Here is a 14,515-nt window from a genome sequence, read left to right on the forward strand (position 1 = left end):
ACTATACTTAGGGTGTTGTAGAAGTAATTGGGGAAATTTTTTAAATTGCCCCCAACTATCAATTGAATTCGCCTCCAATTCAGCATTACCAATTAAATGCATTATCTTTCAAGGAATGAACAAATTGGTTCACCAAGTAATCTCCATAAGTTTCACCATAATTGCATGTATTCACAAAGTGAGCCACATGCTGCTTTTGATTGCCTTTGCCATCAAATTGTTGAAACTTTAGAGGTTGGTAGCCCACTAGCTATGTAGTGACCCGCTCTTTTATGTATATTAAATCCAGTATTTCGTGTTATTATTTTTTCATCAGTGAATGAAACCGGTTATTATCCTGATATGAATTCAGCTTATGATCCTGAATTTATATTGTTAAAGCAGTCAATGCTATTATTTCAGAATTATAACTGACTTAGCAAAGTCACGTTAATTAATTAAGCGAGATGAGACTATCGATTCTATTATTTATAATTACTTAAGTCGTGGATTATTTCCGGCTTGTGAGGAGAATTAAATCTACGGATTTAATTTAGATTTATTTTACAGTCCATCGATGCTAGCAAGCAAGAAATCAAATATCGTGCGAGTATATATATATATATATATACGCTACATTAGTAAGAATTCAAGATTAGTATTTCATTAAGCGCGTTACTGTACTACAAGTTTATAATTCCCAAGAGGCAAGAGCTTTACTTCAGCCATATCCCACATTACTACACATCAAATGCAACACCATTCCTTGTTTAATACCATCAGCCGACAAGGAATCAATAAAGGAAAATCATTAAAGCAATAAAGGAAAATCATTAAAGTTAGTGGAAAGAAATAAGTGTGCTGCCACCATCCTTTGCTCCCCACCTCTTCAACCACCAAAAGCCATGCTTTCCTCCCTTTACAGCCACCAACTTCACTCCTTATTATATCACCCACCAAATCCTTCTCTCTTTACGCATCAACAGCTTGAGGAAGTTGTCATAATTGCTGCAAGATTCGAGAGGTAAGATTGACCTGATCCTCTCCAGTTTCTTCCTAAGTTCCTCCTGCATTGTTAAGCAAACAAAATACACAATTTGTTTTCAGCTATCTTCTCATTGAACTCAACATCACCGCAGCCAACCAAAAGCACAAACATTCAAGGTAATCATGCTATCCTAATATTCAATTCAGTTCACATCCATATCTTACATATCACAGTTCATCTGCATCAAATAGGGAAGATATGTCGTACAGTAGAGAGATCATAAGTTTCACAATCTGATGCACTCTAGAATAGCAAGTTATAAGCATCTTGAACTTAGTAAACACCCAACTATGCGATCATGAACAAGTGACAGATTACATAGGAGTAAACGAGCATAATTTGAGATGTAAGCAATACAAGAAGATTTCACCTTGCCTTGTCCGATTGAGAATCGATTAAATGGATTGAGAGGGTAGTGGACTGTCGGAGCTCTGCGACTCACGGCGACGGCGGCTCCGGGAGAGGCGGCTACCGGGCTCTTGCTGTCAACAGCAGCGGCCGACGGCGGCGCTCCTCCAACGAGCCACTGACCACCGAATGAGCTGCAGCAGCTCCAGGCCGCGACTCCGGCGAAACAGCAGCGGTAGTTGGCGGCGACTTCGGACGAGCTAACGGCGGCGGCGTTCCTCCAGCAGGCGTTTTGACCACCGATCTCAGACAGCAGCGGCAACAGCAACACCTGTCGGCGGAAATCGGGTGACAGCGGCGGCAGCATCGTGAATGGGGCAACGGCGCTGAATCGCCGGTCTTCCACTGACGGTGAGAAAGCGGCAGAACCATGGCGGCAGCGCCTCGCCGTTGCCAGCAGAGGGAGATGGAGAGGCAGCTAGCGGTTGTGTCACCGCCGGAGGAAACGATGGAGGTGGTGACGTCGTGCTGGCCGGATTTGGTGGGCTGGGGACGAGTTCTCTACGAGAACCAAGAAAAAGATAGAGAAAGATCTGAAATTGAGAAAAAGAAGAGAGGCGTGTAGATTAAAAGATAGAGAGAGAGAACCGAGATGTTGGGGGGAAAGAATTTGGGCTTCTCCCCTTATTTGTGAAAATTGGGCCTAATTTAATTATTTCCTTGGGCTTTAGTTTAATGGGCTTATTATTTAATTGAGTTGGGCCGAAAATTTGGGCCTTTATTTTTTCTTTGGGCCTCTGATTTTATTTATATGGGCCGATTTTATTTACTGATTGGGCCTCTGAATTTATTTATTTTACTCAGATGGGCTTTTATTACATTATTTCATTGGGCCGAATTTATTTAAATTGAAGCCCATCTATTTTATTTTAATTGGGCTGTTATATTATCTACGTTGGGCCTCCTTTGATTTATTTAATTGAGCCCAGCTAATCAAATAATTATTTATTGGGCCAAGATTTATTTAATTACTTGAGCCGATGAATTATTTCAATTGGGCCTCTCATGTTAATTATTCAAGCCCACTTTTACTTAATTATTAGGTTGCCTTATGTTGAGCCTTTTAATTACTTAATCTTATAACATTACTTATTTCTATTTATTAAGCCGATTAATTATGAGGTTATAAAGCGAATAAGCTGAAGTATTTATTTATTTTCTATTGACTACGAGGAGCGGGGTTTATTTAATTGACGGATTAGAACACCCCGAAGAGAACGGATTAATTTTTGTTAATTATCCGGCTTCATGAGACGAGACTTAGCTTTTGTTTAAATCCGATAGCCTGGATTAACAATAGAAATTCCCTGATTATTATCTCAGAATAATAGTTCATGCATACGAGATTCATGCATAGTTTAATTACGCATTCTCATTTAATTGAGAATTTTCCCTCGATTTAAAGTCTTACGTTATTTTCTCGGATTAAAGGTCGAGCGCAAGAATAAGAGCTCGTCAAGGAGTCACTAATCTGTAGCAAAGCTTTGCTATCAGGTGGGTTACTTTCATATATATCAAATGAGTTTAATGTTATGTTTGAACAGTTATTTCATTGCAAAATCTTTGAACTGAAAATTATTTCAACTGTTGTCTTGCCATAAATGTTTCAATGTTTGGTATGATATCTATCTGATGTGGCTTTGCCAGTTATTATGAAATCGAATTCGGGTCCTGAGCAGTTGATAGCTATCCTGCCAGGGCTAGTGTACACCAGTGACCGTGAGTCATCTAGCGGGTTGGCCGGTCAAGTCTCCGTGAGAGGTGGCCACCTCTCCGGCACACAGTTCCAGATATGATAGATTACAAGAGAACTTAGTCTGCAGACGAACTTTAAGAATCACAAATGAATTTAGTAAGCTTGGGCCTTTTTAGCGAAAAACTCCCTTGCTGTACTGTTTATGATGGCATGACAATTTACAACTTTACGAAGCATGTTATATTTCATAGTAGGCATATGTGCCCACTGAGTACTTTTGTACTCAGCCCTGCATATATTTCTAAATGTGCAGGTTGAGCAGCTGCCGATGGTGATGAAGTGACGAGCGGGACTCTTTTGTCTTATTATGTATTAATGAACTCTAGCGTTACATGTCTTCATACATGTAATCAGAACCTTATTCCGCTGCGTACTCAGAAGTTTTATGTTATTTTGGATAAGTCGGAGTTATCCGAACTTACTAGTTATTTGAGTCTATACGACTAAAACTCCGTTATATTATAAATATCCCTGTTGTTAACAATGATACTGCGATCCTTTCTTGTTTGATTATTCCCTTTCTACCCCGCTTCTAATCTCCCTCCATTAGTCACGGTTTCCCCGGCTTAATTATCCTTAATTATGTCCGGTCGTGACAGAGTGGTATCAGAGCAGTTCATTTGCTCTGAACCCTAGAGTTAGCCCATTTTTCTAGTATGATCACTAGTATATATGAGTTAGTCAACCAAAGCTCATCACTTCATCACATCGTCATGCTCAGCAAGAAAGAAGGTGGTAATGATTTTAAAACATTGAGAAGTTCACATTCTATATGAATGTACTGATGCTTACATTCAAGTTTTATGCTTTATTGATTGATTAGATATCTCAATGAACTTAGATGCGTTAAGAATGCATGATCACTGTTACGAGAAGAACAATAGAAGCTAGAAACTCAGTTATATTTCACTATAGCCATGGTAATAGCTAAGAAAGAGGAAGAGAATCCAATGAAAGCAGTGCAAGCGGAGTGCCACGCACGAATCACTGATGCAGGCATAGTTCTTCATTCAGGTTGTTCACGCGAGACGAAGCACCTAATCGACTATTGCCTTATTCGATGATAGTTTAAGTATGATATTACTTATAGCGATGAGTGCGACTTATGTAATCAGTTAGCTAATCCCTAATAAGCTGAGACTCGCTTCTAGCCTCGATTATCACTAGCTATGGCTTGAGGATAACCTTCATGATTCATGTATGAACTTCAGAGTTAGACTTACGAGGGGTCAAAATGCTTTGTATATAATGTTATAATATTACGATTAAAGCTATCAGCTTATAGTTTCAGATATTCGGAACCATTCTACTTACAGTACCAGGGCTAGAACAAAACATGGTCTCACCACCCATACAACCAGAACATAGAATAGAAGAACTATTCTTATGACATAGTCCTCATTGATACTAATTTCCCATGAATATATAGTGACCTTATTGGTCTTTCGCGGCAAGTCGTTCCGCTATGTTCTATTTATATGTTCGCTTAAGTTTTAGCAGGAGCAGAACTCGATGAGTTAAGGAGTAACTATAAAAATGATAGTATGTCCTTATTGCGTTTTAATGCGCTGACAACTTGTGTTTTGACTCATTAGAATGCCACCAAAACGAGGGCGTCCGAGAGGAGGGGGAAGGATTCCCCGGAATGATGAGAGAGGCCCAGAAGCAAGACTAGAACCTGAAATAGTACAACCACCTGTTCAGCCAGAACGACGGATTGAAGAATTATTCTTACGACAGAACCCACCTACCTTCAACGGGACAGGAGACCCGGCAGAAGCTGAAACTTGGGTTCGCGCTATTGAACGCATTTTCAACTTCCTGCGTTGCACCGACCAAGAACGTCTGACTTGTATGTCCTTTCAGTTGACTGGGTCAGCTGATTTCTGGTGGGAAGCAATGATGAAAACGATGACAGCAGAGCAGTTAGAAAACCTGACTTGGGAACAATTCAAAGCCGGTATATATGACAAGTATATACCCAAGAGCTACCGCAAGAAAAAGGAGGCTGAATTTTACAATCTAAAACAAGGGAAGATGTCGGTAACTCAATACGACAGGATGTTCTGCGATATGTCTAGATATGCGCCGGAACAAGTTGACACAGATGAGAAGATGGCTGAAAAGTTTTGTGCCGGACTGAGGCACGAGATTAGGATGGCTTTGGCAAGCCACGGAGGATTGTCTTACACTGAGTCGCTCAGCCGAGCGTTAGACATTGAGGCAGCCATGCCTGGAGAAAGACTTGCAATTGTACCTGCGCCAGCACCTCCACAGGATCAAAATCATAATCAGAATTTTAACGAAAAAAGGAGATGGGACAACAGTAAACCGAACCAAGGCGAGAAGAGGCCATGGCAGGGACGGGTCTTCCAGTCACAGGGCTATGGAGGCTAGAGTGCACCGAAACAGATGGGAAATAACCAACAGAGAGCCCCACATTGCCCCAAATGTAACAAAAGTCATGTGGGAATCTGTAAGGCCGGCAGTGATAGTTGCTATATCTGCAACCAGAAGGGGCACTATGCAAACCGGTGCCCGAATAAGCAACACGGGACGGGTTCAAGGCCGAACCTACCTATCCAGGCTCCGCATCTGCGAGCAATCCAAGCTCTGTCCCAACCATACCCAGGGCAGCAACCACAGTATCAGCAGCCACAGCAGCACCAACAGCTACCGTACCAACCACAACCTCAACAACCGTATCAGCAACAGGCTCGCCAACAACAGAAACAACATGAAGAGCCTCGTCATGCTAGAGCTTATGCTATGAGGCAGAAGCAGCCCGAGAACAACCAGGGAAACCTGGCAGGTATGGGCATGCTACTCAATACTCCTGTTGTACTTCTATTTGATACGGGCGCATCGCATACTTTCATTTCAAGTACATGTGTCGACACCTTAAAACTTAAAATGGAAAGAGCTGATCAGGAGTTGAGTATATCATCACCTATAGGAGGGATGACGACAGTAGATCATGTGTGCTTGAACCTAGAACTGAACATAGGGTCACTTAAGATTGTAATGAACAGCTCGTATGTTATACCGATGGGAGATGTGGACATAATCCTAGGAATGGACTGGCTAGCCGAGAACTATGCCACCATCCTTTGTAACGAAAGACGGATATCATTCTGATCCCCAGGAAGGGAGCCGTCACATTTCCACGGAATTAGTATGGGAAGAAGAAAGATGATCATCTCCGCCCTCCAAGCAACGAAAATGATGAATAAGGGATACCCAGCTTACCTCGTATACTTGCACGGAGAACTGGGAACTGAAAGGAGCATAGAAGATGTAGCAATTGTACGGGACTTTTCAGATGTATTTCCAGAGATTCTGCCAGGGCCACCACCGGACAGACCAATTGAGTTTACCATTGATTTGGAGCCCGGGGCAGCTCCCATTTCGAAGGCACTATACCGAATGGCTCCTAAAGAGTTGGAAGAACTCAAGATACAACTGCAAGAACTTTTGGATCTTGGATTCATTAGGCCAAGTGTATCACCTTGGGGTGCACCCGTACTTTTCGTGAAGAAAAAGGATGGCACATTGCGAATGTGCATAGACTATAGAGAACTGAACAAAGTGACACTCAAGAACAAATATCCTTTACCAAGGATAGATGACCTCTTCGACCAGCTCAAGGGAGCAAGCGTGTTCTCGAAGATTGATTTGCGGTCTGGTTATCACCAGCTGAAGATTCGACCAGAAGACGTACCTAAGACGGCGTTTCGAACTAGGTATGGCCACTACGAATTTGTAGTTGTGCCATTCGGGCTAACCAACGCGCCAGCCGTCTTCATGGACCTCATGAATCGAGTGTTCCATCCGTACTTAGACAAATTTGTCTTGGTATTCATAGATGACATCCTGATCTACTCGAAGAACGAGAAAGACCATGAGGAACATCTGAGAATTGTCCTAGAAACGTTGAGGACGGAGCGCCTTTATGCCAAATTCAGCAAGTGCGAGTTTTGGCTCAGAGAAGTCACATTTTTAGGCCATATTGTGTCGTCAGAAGGGATTAAAGTGGACCCTGAGAAAGTGCAAGCAGTGCGTGAATGGAGACCACCTACTAACCCTAATGAGATAAGAAGTTTCTTAGGATTGGCAGGTTACTACCGGAGGTTCATAGAGGGATTTTCCAAAATCGCAAGGCCAATGACGCAACTACTCAGGAAGGGGGTAAAATTTTCTTGGACAGATGAGTGCGAGAAGAGCTTCCAAGAACTCAAGGAAAAGTTAACTACGGCACCAGTGTTAGCCGTTCCAACAGCTGACAAGGAATACGTGATCTACACAGACGTGTCCAAAAATGGACTTGGTTGCGTGCTGATGCAAGAAGGAAGAGTGATAGCATATGCGTCGCGACAGCTTAGACCACATGAACTGAACTATCCGACCCATGATCTAGAATTGGCTGCAGTGGTACACACACTGAAGATTTGGAGACATCACCTATATGGAGTTAGGTGCGAGATATTTACGGACCACAAAAGCCTGAAATACGTTTTCGAGCAAAAGGACCTTAATATGAGACAAAGGAGATGGCTCGAACTAGTGAAGGATTATGATTGCGGTATTAACTACCACCCGTGTAAGGCCAATGTAGTAGCTGATGCATTGAGCCGTAAAACTCAATCTAGGTTGGGATGTCTCGTCACCCAAAAGAATGAGCTCATCAAAGAGTTTGGAAAAATGAGCATAGAAGTGGTTAAACCACCAGGGACGATAGCAAGCGTTGTTGCAACAATACCTAGCTTGAGAAAGATGATTGTAGAAGCACAAAGAAAAGACGAGAAAATGGAGAAACTACGGGAAGCAGTAAGGAAAGGAGGAGTCAAGAATTATCAAGAAGCAGCAGATAATGCTATCCTCTTTGAGGGAAGAATATGCATTCCCCACGATGATGAGCTTAAGGATCAAATCATGAGTGAGGCTCACGATACCCCTTATACTGCCCACCCAGGGAGTACTAAGATGTATCAGGATCTAAAGAAACACTTTTGGTGGGAAGGCATGAAGAGAGACATAGCGTCATTTGTGGAGAAATGCCTGGCATGCCAACAGGTGAAGGCCTTACACCAAAGGCCATATGGAAAACTACAACCGTTGGAAATCCCAGAATGGAAGTGGGAGCACATAGCAATGGATTTTGTGACCAGTTTGCCCAAAACAAAGAAAGGAAACACTGCCATTTGGGTAATAGTGGATCGACTTACAAAATGTGCTCATTTTATACCAATACCGATCACACATGGGTCAGACAAGTTAGCTAAGTTGTATGTTCGAGAGATTGTACGCTTACACGGTGTACCCGTGTCAATCACTTCAGACCGAGACTCAAAATTCACATCTAGATTTTGGACAAGCTTACAGAAAGAGTTAGGCACGAAGTCAAATTTCAGCACCGCCTTTCACCCGCAGACAGATGGGCAGTCTGAAAGGACAATTCAGACCCTCGAAGATATGTTGAGAACAGTGGTGTTAGACAGGGGTGGAAGTTGGGAAGCAGTGCTGCCGTTGATTGAATTTGCCTATAATAACAGTTACCAGGCGACTATCGATATGGCACCATATGAGGCATTATATGGAAGAAAATGTAGATCACCGCTTTATTGGGATGAAGTGGGTGAGAGAAAAGTTTTAGGACCAGACATGGTCAATGAGATGGTTGAGATAGTCCGCCAAATCAGAGGGCGAATAAAGGAGGCGCAAGATAGACAGAAATCTTACGCTGATGCACGCCGAACCGAATTACAGTTTGAAATAGGAGACAAGGTCTTCCTAAAGGTATCTCCTACCAAGGGGATAACTAGGTTTGGTGTCAAGGGAAAACTTAGGCCCCGATTCGTAGGACCTTATGAGATTTTGGAGAGAATAGGCCCAGTAGCCTATAGGTTGGCGTTACCGCCAAGCTTTGGAAACGTTCACAATGTTTTCCACGTATCACAACTCAGAAAATACGTTTTTGATCCAAAGCACATAATCCACCAAGAAGAGATGATCCTTTGCCCAGACTTGAGCTACGAAGAAAGACCTGAAGCCATTCTAGACCGAAAAGTGCAACAACTCAGAAATAAGGCAATCACATCAGTGAAAGTCTTATGGAGACATCACGGACAAGAAGAAGCCACGTGGGAACTAGAAGACAAGATGAAGGAGAAATACCCCGAACTGTTTTAGCAGAGATATGCAAATTTCGGGACGAAATTTTTGTTAAGAGGGGTAGTATGTAGTGACCCGCTCTTTTATGTATATTAAATCCAGTATTTCGTGTTATTATTTTTTCATCAGTGAATGAAACCGGTTATTATCCTGATATGAATTCAGCTTATGATCCTGAATTTATATTGTTAAAGCAGTCAATGCTATTATTTCAGAATTATAACTGACTTAGCAAAGTCACGTTAATTAATTAAGCGAGATGAGACTATCGATTCTATTATTTATAATTACTTAAGTCGTGGATTATTTCCGGCTTGTGAGGAGAATTAAATCTACGGATTTAATTTAGATTTATTTTACAGTCCATCGATGCTAGCAAGCAAGAAATCAAATATCGTGCGAGTATATATATATATATATACGCTACATTAGTAAGAATTCAAGATTAGTATTTCATTAAGCGCGTTACTGTACTACAAGTTTATAATTCCCAAGAGGCAAGAGCTTTACTTCAGCCATATCCCACATTACTACACATCAAATGCAACACCATTCCTTGTTTAATACCATCAGCCGACAAGGAATCAATAAAGGAAAATCATTAAAGCAATAAAGGAAAATCATTAAAGTTAGTGGAAAGAAATAAGTGTGCTGCCACCATCCTTTGCTCCCCACCTCTTCAACCACCAAAAGCCATGCTTTCCTCCCTTTACAGCCACCAACTTCACTCCTTATTATATCACCCACCAAATCCTTCTGTCTTTACGCATCAACAGCTTGAGGAAGTTGTCTAAATTGCTGCAAGATTCGAGAGGTAAGATTGACCTGATCCTCTCCAGTTTCTTCCTAAGTTCCTCCTGCATTGTTAAGCAAACAAAATACACAATTTGTTTTCAGCTATCTTCTCATTGAACTCAACATCACCGCAGCCAACCAAAAGCACAAACATTCAAGGTAATCATGCTATCCTAATATTCAATTCAGTTCACATCCATATCTTACATATCACAGTTCATCTGCATCAAATAGGGAAGATATGTCGTACAGTAGAGAGATCATAAGTTTCACAATCTGATGCACTCTAGAATAGCAAGTTATAAGCATCTTGAACTTAGTAAACACCCAACTATGCGATCATGAACAAGTGACAGATTACATAGGAGTAAACGAGCATAATTTGAGATGTAAGCAATACAAGAAGATTTCACCTTCCCTTGTCCGATTGAGAATCGATTAAATGGATTGAGAGGGTAGTGGACTGTCGGAGCTCTGCGACTCACGGCGACGGCGGCTCCGGGAGAGGCGGCTGCCGGGCTCTTGCTGTCAACAGCAGCGGCCGACGGCGGCGCTCCTCCAACGAGCCACTGACCACCGAACGAGCTGCAGCAGCTCCAGGCCGCGACTCCGGCGAAACAGCAGCGGTAGTTGGCGGCGACTTCGGACGAGCTAACGGCGGCGGCGTTCCTCCAGCAGGCGTTTTGACCACCGATCTCAGACAGCAGCGGCAACAGCAACACCTGTCGGCGGAAATCGGGTGACAGCGGCGGCAGCATCGTGAATGGGGCAACGGCGCTGAATCGCCGGTCTTCCACAGACGGTGAGAAAGCGGCAGAACCATGGCGGCAGCGCCTCGCCGTTGCCAGCAGAGGGAGATGGAGAGGCAGCTAGCGGTTGTGTCACCGCCGGAGGAAACGATGGAGGTGGTGACGTCGTGCTGGCCGAATTTGGTGGGCTGGGGACGAGTTCTCGACGAGAACCAAGAAAAAGATAGAGAGAGATCTGAAATTGAGAAAAAGAAGAGAGGCGTGTAGATTAAAAGATAGAGAGAGAGAACCGAGATGTTGGGGGGAAAGAATTTGGGCTTCTCCCCTTATTTGTGAAAATTGGGCCTAATTTAATTATTTCCTTGGGCTTTAGTTTAATGGGCTTATTATTTAATTGAGTTGGGCCGAAAATTTGGGCCTTTATTTTTTCTTTGGGCCTCTGATTTTATTTATATGGGCCGATTTTATTTACTGATTGGGCCTCTGAATTTATTTATTTTACTCAGATGGGCTTTTATTACATTATTTCATTGGGCCGAATTTATTTAAATTGAAGCCCATCTATTTTATTTTAATTGGGCTGTTATATTATCTACGTTGGGCCTCCTTTGATTTATTTAATTGAGCCCAGCTAATCAAATAATTATTTATTGGGCCAAGATTTATTTAATTACTTGAGCCGATGAATTATTTCAATTGGGCCTCTCATGTTAATTATTCAAGCCCACTTTTACTTAATTATTAGGTTGCCTTATGTTGAGCCTTTTAATTACTTAATCTTATAACATTACTTATTTCTATTTATTAAGCCGATTAATTATGAGGTTATAAAGCGAATAAGCTGAAGTATTTATTTATTTTCTATTGACTACGAGGAGCGGGGTTTATTTAATTGACGGATTAGAACACCCCGAAGAGAACGGATTAATTTTTGTTAATTATCCGGCTTCATGAGACGAGACTTAGCTTTTGTTTAAATCCGATAGCCTGGATTAACAATAGAAATTCCCTGATTATTATCTCAGAATAATAGTTCATGCATACGAGATTCATGCATAGTTTAATTACGCATTCTCATTTAATTGAGAATTTTCCCTCGATTTAAAGTCTTACGTTATTTTCTCGGATTAAAGGTCGAGCGCAAGAATAAGAGCTCGTCAAGGAGTCACTAATCTGTAGCAAAGCTTTGCTATCAGGTGGGTTACTTTCATATATATCAAATGAGTTTAATGTTATGTTTGAACAGTTATTTCATTGCAAAATCTTTGAACTGAAAATTATTTCAACTGTTGTCTTGCCATAAATGTTTCAATGTTTGGTATGATATCTATCTGATGTGGCTTTGCCAGTTATTATGAAATCGAATTCGGGTCCTGAGCAGTTGATAGCTATCCTGCCAGGGCTAGTGTACACCAGTGACCGTGAGTCATCTAGCGGGTTGGCCGGTCAAGTGTCCGTGAGAGGTGGCCACCTCTCCGGCACACAGTTCCAGATATGATAGATTACAAGAGAACTTAGTTTGCAGACGAACTTTAAGAATCACAAATGAATTTAGTAAGCTTGGGCCTTTTTAGCGAAAAACTCCCTTGCTGTACTGTTTATGATGGCATGACAATTTACAACTTTACGAAGCATGTTATATTTCATAGTAGGCATATGTGCCCACTGAGTACTTTTGTACTCAGCCCTGCATATATTTCTAAATGTGCAGGTTGAGCAGCTGCCGATGGTGATGAAGTGACGAGCGGGACTCTTTTGTCTTATTATGTATTAATGAACTCTAGGGTTACATGTCTTCATACATGTAATCAGAACCTTATTCCGCTGCGTACTCAGAAGTTTTATGTTATTTTGGATAAGTCGGAGTTATCCGAACTTACTAGTTATTTGAGTCTATACGACTAAAACTCCGTTATATTATAAATATCCCTGTTGTTAACAATGATACTGCGATCCTTTCTTGTTTGATTATTCCCTTTCTACCCCGCTTCTAATCTCCCTCCATTAGTCACGGTTTCCCCGGCTTAATTATCCTTAATTATGTCCGGTCGTGACAAGCTAGCATCTTCAAGGTATCAATCCTTCTAGTATATGATTTTCTATAAGTCCATGATAATTTCAAAGTCCCTTCGAACTTATCTTTAACCGCTCATATGATAAAGTTTTTGAGCTTATTGACGTGTATTGAACCATCAAAAGAGACTTCCAGTTGTTTGGTTGCAGACGTACCACTTTCGCATGTTTTTTGCTTTGTGGATAAGTTTGCTTCTTGATCATCGTTCACTTGATCGCTACTTGTATCTTTTTAGCGAATCCTTCGACAAATTTTGTCAACTTGCAATTTGCTCTTCAAGAACTGCAAACATTTTGGTGCTTGATGAAGTTGGTGAAAAGAATATATGAGAGGTAGAGATGGTCCCACTGGACGTGTTAAAACTTGTAAACATAAATTTATATATTTAATTTAACAAATACAAAATTACGTACAACTTCAATATTTCTTGATTGAAAAGTATTTGTGTGCGGGCTGCTATTTCGATTTGATCATCTGAATCTTCTCTTCACGTTGATTCTCGAACGAGTATTGAGTAATCCTTGAGATTTGTTGGAGAAATATACATTCGATCTTCTTGGATTTGATCTTCGACCTTTATGACGTTGATGCAAAGGGTCTTCGCCTTATTTCCGGATTAAACGTTGGCCTTGACTTGGGCCTTGTAATGTTCATGCAGATGGGCTACACCTTGTTTCTAGATCGAACATTGGATTTGACTTGAACTTCGGGCTTTGTAACGTTGATGAAGAGGGCCTACACCTTGTATCTGATCGGACATTGGGTTTGACTTGAGATTTTGACATTGTAACATTGATATAGAGGGCCTTAATTCTAAATCGAACGTTGGACTTGATTTGAGCTTTGGACTGCTTCCATTAAAAATATTTTAAACCTCGATGGGACACCTTGAATATTATTGTAGGGAAGTTCGTTATCCATTTCTTGAGCTCTTCAATTATGATTTTGTGTGTTATCAGATTAATATAAATATTCCATTTATAATTGTAGGACTTTAAGCTTTAACCTCGTATAGTTATGGGCCTAGAGTTAACGTGTCACAATTTTATTGCTCTTGAAAATTAATACTCATTCTGTCCCACACGAATAGGCCACAAGGGTCAGACACGGATGTTAAGAAACAAATAATTTATAATAAAATATGAGAGAGAGAGAGAGTAATTTTTTTTAGAATATATATTTGTCCAAATAAAAAAAGAGAAATGAAAAGAGTGGTAAGTATGTGTGGGCCATAATAACATATGTTTTAAATAATGAGTCATGTGAGAATATTTGTTATATATTAACTTTCCATTTCATGAAGTGGCTTATTAATATGAGACGTTTAAATAAGGAAATGTGGCATATTAGTGTGGGACGGAGACTGAAATTGATATAAATCTTTGAAATCTCATAATATCTTTATTAATAATACTTTATTTAATTTTGAATTTTATAAAATTTCAAAATAAATAAAGATATAAAATTAATAAAAAAATTCTTCTAAAAAAATATATTTTTTTCTTTTTTTAATAAAATTCGCGTGCCTCCATGGT

At 40.8% G+C, this 14,515-nt stretch overlaps 1 protein-coding gene and 2 long non-coding RNA genes across 3 annotated transcripts; 2 read left to right on the forward strand and 1 right to left on the reverse strand.

Moving 5' to 3' along the window:
• Nucleotides 1-909: 909 nt before the first annotated feature.
• On the reverse strand, nt 910-1,926 carry LOC131012325 (uncharacterized). Its single transcript, XM_057940266.1, has 2 exons — nt 1,398-1,926; nt 910-1,046 (listed from the first exon to the last, which is right to left on the reverse strand). The coding sequence occupies exons 1-2, from the start codon at nt 1,740-1,742 to the stop codon at nt 924-926; spliced, it is 468 nt and encodes a 155-aa protein (XP_057796249.1). The 5' UTR covers nt 1,743-1,926; the 3' UTR covers nt 910-923.
• On the forward strand, nt 1,041-3,517 carry LOC131012334 (uncharacterized). The gene is made up of 3 exons (XR_009097290.1): nt 1,041-1,143; nt 2,867-2,929; nt 3,445-3,517. It is a non-coding gene; the product is annotated as an uncharacterized LOC131012334 (long non-coding RNA).
• A 6,620-nt stretch (nt 3,518-10,137) lies between these two features.
• On the forward strand, nt 10,138-12,829 carry LOC131012333 (uncharacterized). The gene is made up of 4 exons (XR_009097289.1): nt 10,138-10,176; nt 10,260-10,316; nt 12,040-12,102; nt 12,618-12,829. It is a non-coding gene; the product is annotated as an uncharacterized LOC131012333 (long non-coding RNA).
• Nucleotides 12,830-14,515: the final 1,686 nt, after the last annotated feature.

Source organism: Salvia miltiorrhiza, chromosome 2 (genome assembly GCF_028751815.1).
Source record: "Salvia miltiorrhiza cultivar Shanhuang (shh) chromosome 2, IMPLAD_Smil_shh, whole genome shotgun sequence".
In the NCBI taxonomy this organism is placed as follows: Eukaryota; Viridiplantae; Streptophyta; class Magnoliopsida; order Lamiales; family Lamiaceae; genus Salvia; species Salvia miltiorrhiza.